General features: G+C 39.4%; 1 protein-coding gene across 1 annotated transcript in view; it reads left to right on the top strand.

Moving 5' to 3' along the window:
• The window catches only part of insra (insulin receptor a), a 53,616-nt gene extending 40,488 nt beyond the window's left edge, over nucleotides 1-13,128 (top strand). The window contains exons 7-21 of the mRNA XM_088310405.1: nucleotides 125-251; nucleotides 990-1,243; nucleotides 3,219-3,386; nucleotides 4,777-4,975; nucleotides 5,561-5,841; nucleotides 7,036-7,175; nucleotides 7,567-7,726; nucleotides 7,840-7,936; nucleotides 8,010-8,077; nucleotides 8,555-8,784; nucleotides 9,398-9,508; nucleotides 9,588-9,747; nucleotides 10,153-10,282; nucleotides 10,356-10,490; nucleotides 10,784-13,128. Coding sequence (XP_088166531.1) covers nucleotides 125-251; nucleotides 990-1,243; nucleotides 3,219-3,386; nucleotides 4,777-4,975; nucleotides 5,561-5,841; nucleotides 7,036-7,175; nucleotides 7,567-7,726; nucleotides 7,840-7,936; nucleotides 8,010-8,077; nucleotides 8,555-8,784; nucleotides 9,398-9,508; nucleotides 9,588-9,747; nucleotides 10,153-10,282; nucleotides 10,356-10,490; nucleotides 10,784-11,129 — 2,606 coding nt within the window. The 3' untranslated portion in view covers nucleotides 11,130-13,128. The remainder of the gene's footprint in view (nucleotides 1-124; nucleotides 252-989; nucleotides 1,244-3,218; nucleotides 3,387-4,776; nucleotides 4,976-5,560; nucleotides 5,842-7,035; nucleotides 7,176-7,566; nucleotides 7,727-7,839; nucleotides 7,937-8,009; nucleotides 8,078-8,554; nucleotides 8,785-9,397; nucleotides 9,509-9,587; nucleotides 9,748-10,152; nucleotides 10,283-10,355; nucleotides 10,491-10,783) is intronic.
• The last annotated feature ends 538 nt before the right edge of the window (nucleotides 13,129-13,666 follow it).

Below are 13,666 nucleotides of genomic sequence, written 5' to 3'. Positions count from 1 at the left end.
TATTTAAGCGCATAAAAATCGAGTGTGTGAAGAGCATCTTCGCTAGACATTTGAGCACATCTGTATCAATCGTGAACATGTTCTGCACCTTTCTTCACCTCCTGATCTAAATGTGTTTTGTCAGGCGAGAATCATGTGCTGAAGTTCACTCAGATCCGCACCATGAGCGATAAGATCATGGTGAAGTGGGAAGCCTTCTGGCCTCCAGACTTCAGAGACTTGCTGGGCTTCATGGTGCTCTATAAAGAGGCGTAAGTTCTTTTCCAGTTACAGCGCGACCGGAGTAGACGCCAATCGTATATTGTTTTCAGCTGCAACGAGAAGGGACGCCGATCCAAATATGAACATGGGAATCGGCTGGTGATACTTTTTTTTTTCTATGGAACCGCTAAAATCCACCAAATTAGGTCTCGAGCCACAAGTTGACCTTATGACATTATTCTTATGACATAACACAACAAATGTATTCTCGCTGCATTACGAAAGATGTTGTAATGTTACGAGTTCAGACTTGTTACATTCCAAAAATTTTTAAATGACCTCATTCTTTTGAGATTGCGACAAAAAAACATTTTTTTTTTGTACCATTACAACTTTTAATCTAAGATAGTTGTAAAATCACATTACTCTTCTAAGACTGTAGAGGTATCAAAATTTTTCCCCTTAGCTTATAACAGTGTAAACGTTGCAACTTTGTTTTATGATATATATTTGTATACATGATTTATAACTTTTTTCTCATGTACAATTGTGGTTTTATTCTTGTCATATTTCATTTTCACAAAAATTAAGATTTTCTTTTGTATTGTAATAATGTTTTTTTTTTTTTTAGGTACTGTTACAATTTTTTACAAAAAGTTTCATAACGTCACTCTCCACGACTTTTCCTTTCTCTCGTAACTTTTTTTCCTTTTAAAATTTGTTTATTGATGACTATTCGTTGACTCGGCCATATTCCACCGACTAATGTCACACTGTGATCTGTTCAGGCCGTTTCAGAACGTGACCGAGTTTGACGGGCAGGACGCGTGCGGCTCCAACAGCTGGGTCATTGCCGACGTGGACCCGCCGCCGCGCTCCACCGAGGGCGACAGGGACCACTTTGAGCCGGGCCACCTCATCCTGCCCCTCAAGCCCTGGACGCAGTACGCCATCATGGTCAAGACGCAGCTCTCCGCCTCCGACGAGCACCAGGTCAACGGGGCCAAGAGCGACATCATCTACGTACGCACCAACGCCACCAGTAAGACTTATGTCATTTTTCAACATAGGTACATTTTTGAAGGGAGGTGTTTATTTGAGGGCGGTGTTTTTTTCCAAATTTATGACAAACCTGAGACACTGTGGTGAGTCGAGTACAGGAAATATGTTACAAAAAAGTTACGTTGCAAGAAAAAAATCTTTTGAATTTTGACAGGTATTTTTTTATAAATAACTATTCCTGTAAGATTTTTTTTTCTCACAAAAGATACTTTATTCTCCTAATATTCCAACTTTATTCTCTTCAAATTCTTGTTGGAATGTTTCGACTTGATTTGGAACATTTATGATTCATTTAACTTCCTTTCATTACCTGATGCCATTTTTTCCAGCCTCAGATTACGTCTTTATTCTGACAAGTTTCCAAATTTATGCTTGTAAAGTTCAGTTTCCTAAAGTTACTAAAATATTCTCAGTGCGACTTTTTTCCCTGAGGATTACGATTTTATTCTGTTAAGATTGAAACTTTTTTTCTTGAAAAATTACAACTTTATTCGTGTAATGCTGCAACTAAACTTTCAGAAAATTGTTTATTTTAATTTTTTAATTTTTTTAATTTTCACTTTTCAGAGTTATTCTCATTAGATTGCCTTCTTTGTCATGATTTCTTTCCTGGTAACATTCTTGAGAAATAACTATTATGACTGTTCTCAGAAGATTACAACTTTCTTCTCGTAACATTACGTATTTGTTCTCATAAAAAAAATTAAGACTTTGTCAAAAGATTATGACCATAGTCTGGCAAGGTTTTTTTCAGCATTCCCTTAGGACGACATCTACATTTTTTACCATTTAAAATGTTTTAATTGTGGCATTATGTTGTTTTTTTTCTTCTTGTGATTGTGTGTGTGTATGTGTGTTTGTTTCTTCTGTAATATTGCAACATTCTCTCTAAAATTATGACAGTTCTCGAAAGATTACAGCTTTATTTTAGCACGATTCTGATTTTTTTTTTCTGGCATTATGACTGTAATCTTTTAATTTGCTGTTTTCTACTTTTTTCACGTTTGCTAATATGGAAGATGAAAGCTCATCTTCACATTTGCATTTTATTTAGAATTAGGCCTTCTCGTTTTTTTAAACATCAACCCATCTGCCATGCAAGTGCGGCAAAAGCAGTATTTCGACCACTTTCTTTTATTTCCATGACTCTCACAGCAACGCCGGCCAAGCACAACAATTATAACGTATGGCTGGAATATAACTTGGTTAGCCCCGAAATCATTCGTTTTTACTGCTCTCCTGAGTACCGTGATGATTCTTCACCACCTCCTCAAATAAATCCTTTAATTGTGCAAAAAAAAGAGGACAGACTTGTGTGCCAATTTTCAGTATAAAACACATTGAATACTGAATATTATTAATTCCATATGGTGACACTAGAATACAAATTCATAGATGTGCCTGTGATAGCTTGGTAGGCGTGAAAGGCAGCATGGCACTCTCACCCTGTCTGGCACCACTCACTCCAAGGTTCCCTTGTCCATGTCAGGTCAGATTGTTGCTCCTGGCCCCAAGGGCAGAGCTGTCGTTGTGTATAAGCAGCAACTGGTGACAAGTTGGATTGATGCACAAATAGTCTCTGTTCGCCTTCACCCTGACAATCCAGACTTCGGTCCACCACTGGGTCCTGACTTTGATCCTTCATGTTTATTCACATCACCGTGACCATGGCCATGACCCGTACAAGTGGAATTTCTCTTTAATTCATAAATAAGGCGATCTCTCGGTTAGTAATACACAGTACAATAAAGTCTGATTATAGTAAAGAAACATGTGCACATTAAAAGGAAGGAAGATAAAAACCGCAGCAGCACAAACCAATGGACTCCAATTTCTTTTTTTTTGGGGGGGGGCAAAAGTTGATCAACATTAAGCTACATTTCTGTAATACACGGAGGAAGTACGGTTAGACGTTCTAGGGATTGAGTGTTGTGTTCTTGACTTTTTGTCCACAGAACCGTCGGTCCCTCTAGACCCCATCTCGTCGTCCAATTCGTCCTCCCAAATCATCCTCAAGTGGAAGCCCCCCAACGACCCTAACGGCAACATCACACACTACCTGGTCTTCTGTCAGCGGCAGGCCGAGGCCAGTGAACTCTACAAGTTTGACTACTGTCAGAAAGGTGAGACATCTACGACACTTATATGCCGCGGTGATTAACATGCCAGATTCCATTGATTCTGGTGCTTAAGTAGTCGACCAATCACAGTACAGTCACACTCAGGCTTGGTCACCAGTTAACTATTCGCAATGATCACAGTTACAGTGAGGACAGTTGTCAGTGTTATCGCCTTACTATGCAAAAAAAAAAAAAAGTGAGGTAGTTGCTACTCAAAACATTATCTACATGGATTTTAATGCTACCAAATATAAAAACAAGATCCCAAATTCCCAAAACGAAAAAATCAGTCCAAAATAACAGAAAACAACACAAACATTTTAGAACATGACAAAATATTATAAAGCAGGCAAACCTATTAAAAGAAAAGACAAATATTTGACAAAATAAATGCATATTGATAACAAATATTAACACATTAGTCACTTCAGCCTTCGTCAGAGCTTTTTTGCTCGGCACTAGATTTTTTTGTCTGGAAAAAAAATAAAACCTCAAACCCATAGGTCACAAATATTGCAAACAAATTATACGTATATAATGGAAATATACAGTGGTGCCAGCATGTCTGTACGTCTGTCTTATACTGCCCCCAGGTGGCTACAGCAGAAAGAGCTGCACAATGGCCATTCAATTGATACGAGACTCACTGTTGAATACTTTTTAAGTCTATTTAATTATGTCATTACACTTTTTGTTTATAAAGTGAAATTTCTGGAACGGATTTCTAGTATTTCCATTCAACTTCTATTTCAATCAGAAAAGATGATTTGAAAGACGAGATGAATTACGAGCGTGGTCACAATACGAATCAAACCTATGTCTCCACTGTGCACTGAAACATTTCTCATTTCATAGCATATGCGTCGTCTTTTTCTTTCTGCTTTTGCGATGCGCACCATATGGGAGAAGCCAAAAGACAATTACTACTTTGAAATGCTAAATGCAGTGTCCTGCTAATGCAATATACTGCAGGGAAGAAACACTAATCCTAACTGTCTGATATTTTATGGCAATGCATTGTCAAACCCTAAACTTCCTCCTCCTGGTTCAAATGTATTACATTGTAGGGTAAAAATAAAATATCGCCTTACATGACTACAGTAGAGCGCTTAAGGCGCAAGGTGTTGTGATCGGGGTCAGTGACGGTCAAACCACTCAAACTCGTCTCGACAGATTAACCTCAAACGATCCATGAACTCCAAGAATTTTCGCACATGTCCAGGGACTAGATGTGCTGGGACGTTGTGTCTCTTGTAATTTATCATCACCAGAATAAGTCAAGGCCGGCCGACGATGTCAGATGCCCTCCTCTCTCGACTCCTCGGGCACTTTATTGAAGTGTGTACATGTTTGGCACTCGCCCTTTTATGACAGCATCCTCCCATTTTCCCAGGGATGAAGCTGCCGTCGCGGGTACCCACCCAGGTGGACGGCGACGAGGAGCAAAAGTGGAATCAGACGGAAGAGCAGGGCCCCGGGATGCGATGCTGTGCCTGCCCCAAGACGGACAAGGAGCTCAAGAAAGAGAAGGAAGAGCTGGAGTATCGCAAGACCTTTGAGAACTACCTCCACAACGAAGTTTTCGAGATGAAGTAAGACTTCTCCAACCTTGTTGTACGCTGAGTAGAATGACAACAAAGGGCATTCTGATTCTGAGTCTAAACTTTAAAGGGGAAGTCAATCAAACATTTTCTTTATGATAATATGTTCAATGCGCCTCCACTCGTCTAAACGCGGCATTCTGATTTCTACTGTGTTTGTGGAATATGAATTAAGCGGCAAAATCCACCCGTTTTGCCAATTTCCATTTACTGAAAATGACACCACAGTTACTCAGGTAGCTCACCTCTTTTCTGGGTTTGGTCAAGTGAATTTGCTATCTTAGGCCTTTGCTGCTTAATTCATACTTCACAAACCCAATATTAATCAGAATGCCATGTTTAGACTAGTGGGGCTGCAGGGAGAAAGAAGTCTTGAGAAAGAAGTCTTGATGTTTCCCAGGTAATATTTTTTAAGTCATTTGTTTTTGAAAAAAGTAATATTTTTGCCTTCCAAAACATATTGAGTAAGAAACGATGTGTTCTAGAAATTGTATATAAATTATTGGAAAAAGTTGTGCATTTTTTGAGAAAGTCGAAATTTTACAACAAAATAAAAAATCGATTTTCACTTTGCAGACGCTCAAGACAACGGCGCTCTGCGGTGGGCGTGGCCAACCAAACGCGCCTGTTCCCCACCGCCGCCTCTGGCAGGCTGTCGAGCACCGCCATCCCTGAGGACGAGGAGACGTTCGAGAGCACCAAGACGGTGGTCACCGTGCTGGCCAAGGAGTCTACGGTCATCTCCAACCTGCGCCACTTCACCAGCTACCAGATCGAAATCCACGCCTGCAACCATCTCACCGATGCTGCCCGCTGCAGCATGGCGGCCTATGTTAGCGCCCGCACCATGCCTGAAGGTTAGGCAAAAGTACTCACACACTGTACTTAAGTACAAGCGCATTAAACGGAGTCTGCTCAATATGACACTGATGTGGAAACAGGATTTCAGAATATTTAGAGAAAGATCCCTTTAGGAGGAAAAAGTAGCAATTATTTTCCTCGTTGTTGATAGTTGTTGAAGTAGGGAATTAAAAAAAAAAAAATGTTTTTAAGATGCCTATTTTTCAGAAATTTCAAATATAGTTTTGAAGGGAAATTGTATATATTTTTTGTGGAAAATTTCTCAACTAAATATTTTATATTTTTTTAAAAAATACACCTTTTTCACTTTTTGTTTTTCCATGGGGCAAAAAGTAGTATATTGATTGTGAAAAATGTATTTAAAAAGTAAAGAAATGTTTTATTTTTTAGAAAAAGGTGAGATTTTCAATGACAACTATATAGGAGTCCTATATTAAAAATATATATGTATAATTTTGAGGAACAAGTCATGTAGAGGAAAGTATTTTTTTCTAGAAAAAATAGATTGATATTTTGTGCCGAAACGTTTTTTATATTTTCAAGAATAACGATCTCACATTTATTTCTATTATCGAAAAATATTTTAAAGTAGATGTATGTATTAACTATATATTTGGGATTCAATATTTTAAAAAAAAAGGTATTTTAGAGACACAAATATCAAATTTTAGATAAAGGTATATTATATCCACGTATATATGTTCTCGAAAAAGTACAAAAACAATAATTGTTTTAATTTTGAGGCAAAACCTGTGTACATGTTACCCCTTTTTTGTTATCAATCTTTGTGCTCATACTAAGAAGGAAAAACAAAAGTTATGTATGTGTATCTCATGTGCCATCAAAATGCATTCCCATAGCTTTGCTCATGTTGAACCGACTAAGAAAATAAAAACAATAACCGATGATCAAAATACCCCTGACCTTATTACCAGTATATGTCTTCTATTAGATCATTTTTGAACACCGGACACAGACAGAGACACAACACATTTGCCACACAAATCTTTCTTGCAACTGAGTAAAAAAAGTCATCAGTAAAATAAATGTACAGATACTCTAATTTTTTTCTCAAGTAATGAGCTATTTGCCCCCTATCTGTGACAAGACCTCGCACACAGATCTTCGCCAAACCTGATCACAACCAAAGAATACGTCTCCTGGTGACATTTTGCATGTTCCCTCCACAGACAAAGCCGACGACATCACGGGCCCCATCACATACGAGGTGTCCGACATGACTGCGCACATCAGTTGGCAGGAGCCCGCCGCCCCCAACGGCATGATTATCCTTTATGAGGTCAACTACAAGCGCATCGGCGACAGTGAGGTGAGCGGATTCTGCTGCTTATCAAAACATCACAATCAAAAAAGGGGCACATCAACAGTCACTCCGGCCGGTTCCGTCTGGATCTTTCATCGACAACAAACATGAACGACAGATGCAATGCTGGAAAAGTCTCATGTTATCGATTATGTTATCAAAGATATATGGACGGTTTGTGAAAGCAACGGAGGCTACAGGTAGTCATAATATCAGCATAAGAGGCAGAGCAATAATGGTCTAAATGTGACAAGAAATTTAAATTATTAGGTAAGCAACGGAACAATTATTAAGGGAAAAAATGCTAAGAAAAAAGAAACCAAATCTTAGCCACAAGGAGATTACATATGAAGAAATTAGACTTGGCCCATGACTTGAATGAGTTGTTGCCGCACAGGAGCTGCATCACTGCGTGTCAAGGAACATGTACAAAACCACGCGCGGCTGCAAGTTGCGGGTCATGCACTCCGGGAACTACACGGTGAGGATCCGGGCCACCTCCTTGGCCGGAAACGGCTCGTGGACCGATCCCACATACTTCTACGTACAGGACGCGAGTAAGTCTTTGCTTTTGTTTCCGTGTTGTGATCATCGGAATGTTCTATGTAACTCACGTCGGATGTTTTTTTTTTTTTTTTTTTTTTTTTTTTTTTTTTTTTTTTTTAACCAGGAGATCCTCTCAACATCGCCAAGATCGTGATCGGACCGGTCATCTGCGTGCTGGTTCTGTTTGCGGCCTTGGCGGGATTCGCCATGTTCAAGAAGAAGTAGGCCGCCTCCGCCACTTGTCTTAACGTGCCGCATTTATTCTGTGAAGTGACGTGATTTTTTTCCTTTCAGCCAAACTCACGGGCCAAGCGGTCCCATCTACGCCTCATCCAACCCTGAGTATCTCAGCGCTAATGACAGTAAGACGCTTGCTCACACAGATGCCAACTTCACCATCTGTTTTCTCTAACCAAAATGAAAATCTTAATAAGCATGACAATAAGTATGACCACAACATTGTACAGCTGGAGTCATTGTTGATTTAAGACATAAAAGACCTAAAATCCAAGAAAAAAATGTGTTCCAGATTTGCCATCTGATATTGCTCGACCGTGGGTTCATAATCTACAGACGACACGTAAACATCTCCCTTAAATCTACGCTTCGCTCCGCTGTATTGTGTACATTTTCTGTTGCCAAATACTGCAAAAGTACTTAAAGATTAGAAATATTGTGATCTTTTGAGCCCCAATTAATTGCCAAGTGAGTCATCCACTTAAGTCACATAAAAACACTCCTGACAAAAAGCCTCATGCAAAGGGTTTTGTACCTTTGCGTTGCAAAATATGATGTTTTGTGCATGCGCATTGACCAACTGCGTTTGTGATGGCACGCAGTGTACGAGGAGGATGAGTGGGAGGTGGCCCGCGAGAAGATCAAAATCCTGCGCGAGCTGGGCCAGGGATCGTTCGGCATGGTGTACGAGGGCATCGCCAAAGACATCATCAAGGGCGAGGGGGAAACGCGCGTGGCGGTCAAGACGGTCAATGAGTCGGCCAGCCTGCGGGAGAGGATCGAGTTCCTCAACGAGGCTTCGGTCATGAAGGCTTTCAGTTGCCATCACGTGGTAAGTGCACCTGCAACAGCCAGTTCACAATAATGCACCATTCCAAAACATAGTACCTGACAAATTGTAATGTCTTGTTTTTTTTGTTTTTTTTCAGAAGTAGACTTCATTAGAAAAAAGATCACTGTTATCCATATTACGACCATTTTGCTGATATTAGACGAAAAAGCATTAGACAACAATATGGTCTAAATATTTTTTAAAACAATTTTGGAAAAATGAAAAAAAACAAACAAATATGCTACAAAATAACACTTAACAAGAGATTAAAAATACAATTTTGAGAAAAAGTATTCATTTTTTTAAATAAGAAACGCAGGAAGACTACACAAATATGAAACAAAAATATAAAGAAATACAATTATTCTGCAACAAAAATACAAATATTCAAAGAAAAATACACAATGAAGAAAAATGTCAAATGTTTGGGGAAACGTTCTAGAACTAACTATAATAGAAAATAATACACAACATTTAAAAATTACACAAAATATGGTCATCATCACAATTGCAGTTTGAAATGTTAATACTAACCGTCTGAAATGTCATGACGGATTATGGTCAGCAATTATGTACTTCCTTCCTTTCTTTTTTTTTTTTTTTTTTTTTTTAGGTGCGTCTGCTGGGTGTGGTGTCCAAAGGTCAACCCACCCTGGTGGTCATGGAGCTGATGACTCACGGGGACCTGAAGAGCTACCTGCGCTCACTTCGCCCTGACGCCGAGGTAACGCCCTCTCATACATTGGCTGTCGTAAAGTACTTGCTACCTAAACGCAAATGAAATAAAATCATGTCATTATCAGAACAACCCGGGCCGTCCGCCTCCCACGCTCAAGGAGATGATCCAAATGGCGGCCGAAATAGCCGACGGCATGGCCTACCTCAACGCCAAGAAATTCGTTCATCGCGACCTTGCCGCCAGGAACTGCATGGTGGCTCAAGACTTCACCGTCAAAATAGGCGGTGCGTTTTTACAGGATGTCTCAATATTTCCAAAGCTAGGTCGTTTTTGTCTTGTTTGGTTTTTTGGGGAGACTAATTATTCATTTATTTCTTATATATTATGTAATAGTTTTATTTGCGTAACAGTTTTATTTTTTAATCAAATATTTAGCTATTTTTCATGTTACTTGAGTAGAATCTTGGAATTAATCTGAAGGAAAAATTAAATACATTTCTTTTCAAAGACTGTTCTAATAGATTTCTTTGATTCTTGAATACGATTCTTTTCCCGTAAAATAATCTGTTTAACAATATACCAACGACGCACAACTAAAATGGTATTTGAATTTGGCTTTGCAAAGTGGACAAATTATTTAGGATGTCTACAGTGAGTCGTCGAGCAACATTTTTTCCTTCTCTGTTAAGATTTCGGAATGACCCGAGACATCTACGAGACGGACTACTACCGTAAAGGAGGCAAGGGCCTGCTGCCCGTCAGGTGGATGGCACCCGAGTCTCTGAAAGACGGGGTGTTCACCGCACATTCGGACTGCTGGTCGGTGATTCGTTGATTTTGAACGTCATATGTGGAGGGTTTTTGTACCACAATTTTTTTGCTTTGCGCGCAGGTCTTTCGGGGTGGTGCTGTGGGAGATCAGCACGCTGGCCGAGCAGCCTTACCAAGGCCTCTCCAACGAGCAGGTGCTCAAGTTTGTTATGGATGGAGGATACCTGGACCGACCAGACAACTGCGCAGACAGACTGTGAGTACATTTTTCTTCGGGTTCGTAAAATATAAATAAATACAATTATTTTAAAAAAGAAATAATGTACACAATAAGGAACTAATGTTACATAAATGACTGGGTTCAGTGGTTAAATTAGTCAGTTTCAGATTCAGATAAATGTATTCATCCCACAAGGAGGGGAGAAGGAAGTCGGGGCTTCTCTTCTTAAGCTGCTGTCCCCGCGACCCGACCACAGAGTGAATAATATCAAACCGCGAATATGTGAGGGTTCACTCATTCTCTTGTATTTTCTTGCCTCCTTCTTCAAGACACGACCTGATGCAGATGTGCTGGCAGTACAACCCCAAGATGCGACCGTCGTTCCAGGAGATCATCGAGATGCTGCGGGACGACCTGCACCCGTCCTACCGCCAGCGCTCCTTCTTCTACAGCGAAGACAACAAGCCGCCCGAGAGCGCCGACGACTTGGATCTGGACGTAGACATGGAGAGCATTCCGCTCGACCCCTCGTCCTACTCGCAGCGGGAACTCTGCTGCCCCGATCGGGACGGAAGCGGGGGAAGTTATGAGGAGCACCACATCCCCTTCGTGCACATGAACGGCGGCAAGAGCAACGGACGCATACTGGCTCTACCACGACATAGCCCCTCCTAACCGGACCCCCTGCTCCCACAGAATCTATTTTTTTTATACATAAACACACAGAAATCACACTCTCTCCAGAGAACCCTCAATGCATATCTCAGGATTTTTACTTTTGCCACACATACACTACAGCGCTTTTTGTACGTAGAACCTCCTGCATCTTACCTCTGTACATACTATATATAAATAGAGAGAGAAATATGAATTTCGCCAAGTTTGTGGATAAAGGACTCAACTGTGAAACAAGGCTGCTAACAAAAAATTTAAAAAAAAATCTGGATGAAAGGAAGGCGTGGGAAACGACATATGTGGACGTACGTATAAGAACTTGAACACCCCCACCAAAAAAAAAAAAGCCGGGGGGGTTCCGCACCCCTTTGCTGAAAGGCTTCATTCGCTGTTTATTGTGGCAGCGGGGACAGAAGGAAAATACATGTATGGACCCCTGCCAAGGGATTGGGGAAAATGGCGCACAAAAAAAAGAACAACCCCCAACGACGTTCTTCACTGTCGCGTAGAAATGTTTCATTCACTGGTTGTTCTGAAAACAAGAAAGACGGAAACTACAGTGGCGCCTTAAGATACGAGTGACCAGACGAGATGTCGAATTTTTTTTTTTTTGCTTTGATTTGAGAGCAAATCTTTTAAATAGTAGCACTGTATGGAAGCATTCAACTCAGATCACCACAGTTCACAATAAGCAGTTTGGCAAATAGTGAGCAATTCCTCAAAAAAGAGGCTTCAAGATGAGAATGAAATGCATATTAATGTTAATCACAGATTTGCCTTGGGAAAGTCCGCTCAGCTTGATGCTAACAAACAATACAATAGTCGGGCTATCAAATAGCTTCAGTGTCATGGTGTTCTAACCCTGTAAGCAACAGACAGATAGAACTTGAAAAGTGGAGGAACACATGTTCAGCCACAAATAGTTGTACTATACTGCCCCCCAGTGGCCCAGGCACACAAACCAAAAGGAGCAGCACAATGTTCATAGAATTGTCTCGATTCATATTTCTTCACATTTGTGTCATTACGTTATGTTTTTATAAAGTACAAGAGTAGATGGCCATTGATTGAAGCAAATAGTATAGTACTATTTTTCTCATTAAAAAAAAAAACTTTTTTTTTTTTTTAGCTTTCATGGATTATAGGCATTTCTTTTCATTTCACGGGAAATTATGATTTGAGATATGAACGTGATCACAGAACGAATTAAACTTGTATCTCAAGGTACCGCTGTACATATACGGACCCCTGTCGAGGTCCCTGAGGAACTGGAGCCCCCCCCTTTTAAAAAAAATAAACACAGGAGTTGAAAAGGGGTTCCCCACTCCCATGTCAAAAGGCTTCATTCTCTGCTTGTTGTGAAAACAGGAGAAGAAAAAAAGTGACCTTCTACAAACTTTTGAACAAACTCTGGTGACAGGAACTGCTTGATGGTGAAGTGTTTTTTTTTTTTTTTTTTAATAAATCTCCTGGCACACTGCAGTATTCCAAACAGAAACGGCACACAAGATACAACACAAAGGATCATCCTTTTCATTGTCAGGTTTTATTTATTTGTTTCTGTTCCACATTTACAGCTGAAGGATATTTAAAAAAAAATGACCTCCTCACGTCGACCAATAGCTGCTTTTTCTTTTAAAGCGGGTGTTCAAAAAGAGACGCAATATATACTGTTTTTTGTTTTTAATATACCGTGTATATATACGGCATATCCATGAAATGATTCATTGATGTTTTTTGTACATAGCTCATGTTGTCGCTCGCAGAAAATGTTTTTACATGTCGTGCTATTATATTGAATTGTTTTTTAATCCTAACTTGTGAACATATGATCAACCAATAGCACTTGGTCTTTTTTTTTTTTGCTTGGCAGGAGAAGGAGTGTTTTTTTTTTTTGTTTTGTTTTGTTTTGTTTTTTTGCATCATCGTCATCCTTAACGAGATCAAATAAAATGTAAATAATGCAGCAAGGTGCATCTCGCCTGCAGGAGAGTCTCAACCTTAGCTCTCTATTCCTTTTTGTTTTCCACATGACCCACAAATTGTATCCAAGCAAACATTACGTTCACTTGCAGTACAGGCCCACTTCTGCCAAAACAAAAATTCTATGAAGTCTAAAACTGCTCTAAATATGACAAGAAATACACTTGTTTTTTATTGTGTGGAAAATACACAAGATTAATACCAAAAATTGATAAATACTCGGGAAATTTGAAAAATTATGTCTGTCATAAAATACACGTATTAAACAAAAATGTGAAGAATACACAAAAATTACAGAACAAATACAATAAACAAACATCTTGATAATACACAGAGTATAAATGGGTAAAATAGAAGAAAAAAAAATTACCAAAAAAAAGTTGAAAAATATTACAAAAGCTTATATATATATAGTAGAACAATGTGAAAAATATTTGGGGAAAAGTACACTAATTAAATGGAGAAGAAAAGCAAAATAATTCGTTAAAACATTTTGAAAAACACACCCAAAAATAAAAACACAGAATTATGGCAAAAAGGTGGGGCGGATACTA

This window comes from Idiotropiscis lumnitzeri, chromosome 12, assembly GCF_059441095.1.
Source record: "Idiotropiscis lumnitzeri isolate Australia: NSW breed Sydney's pygmy pipehorse chromosome 12, RoL_Ilum_1.0, whole genome shotgun sequence".
In the NCBI taxonomy this organism is placed as follows: domain Eukaryota; kingdom Metazoa; phylum Chordata; class Actinopteri; order Syngnathiformes; family Syngnathidae; genus Idiotropiscis; species Idiotropiscis lumnitzeri.
Note: the sequence above shows the minus strand (reverse complement) of the source record. Positions and strands in the feature narration are given on the sequence as shown.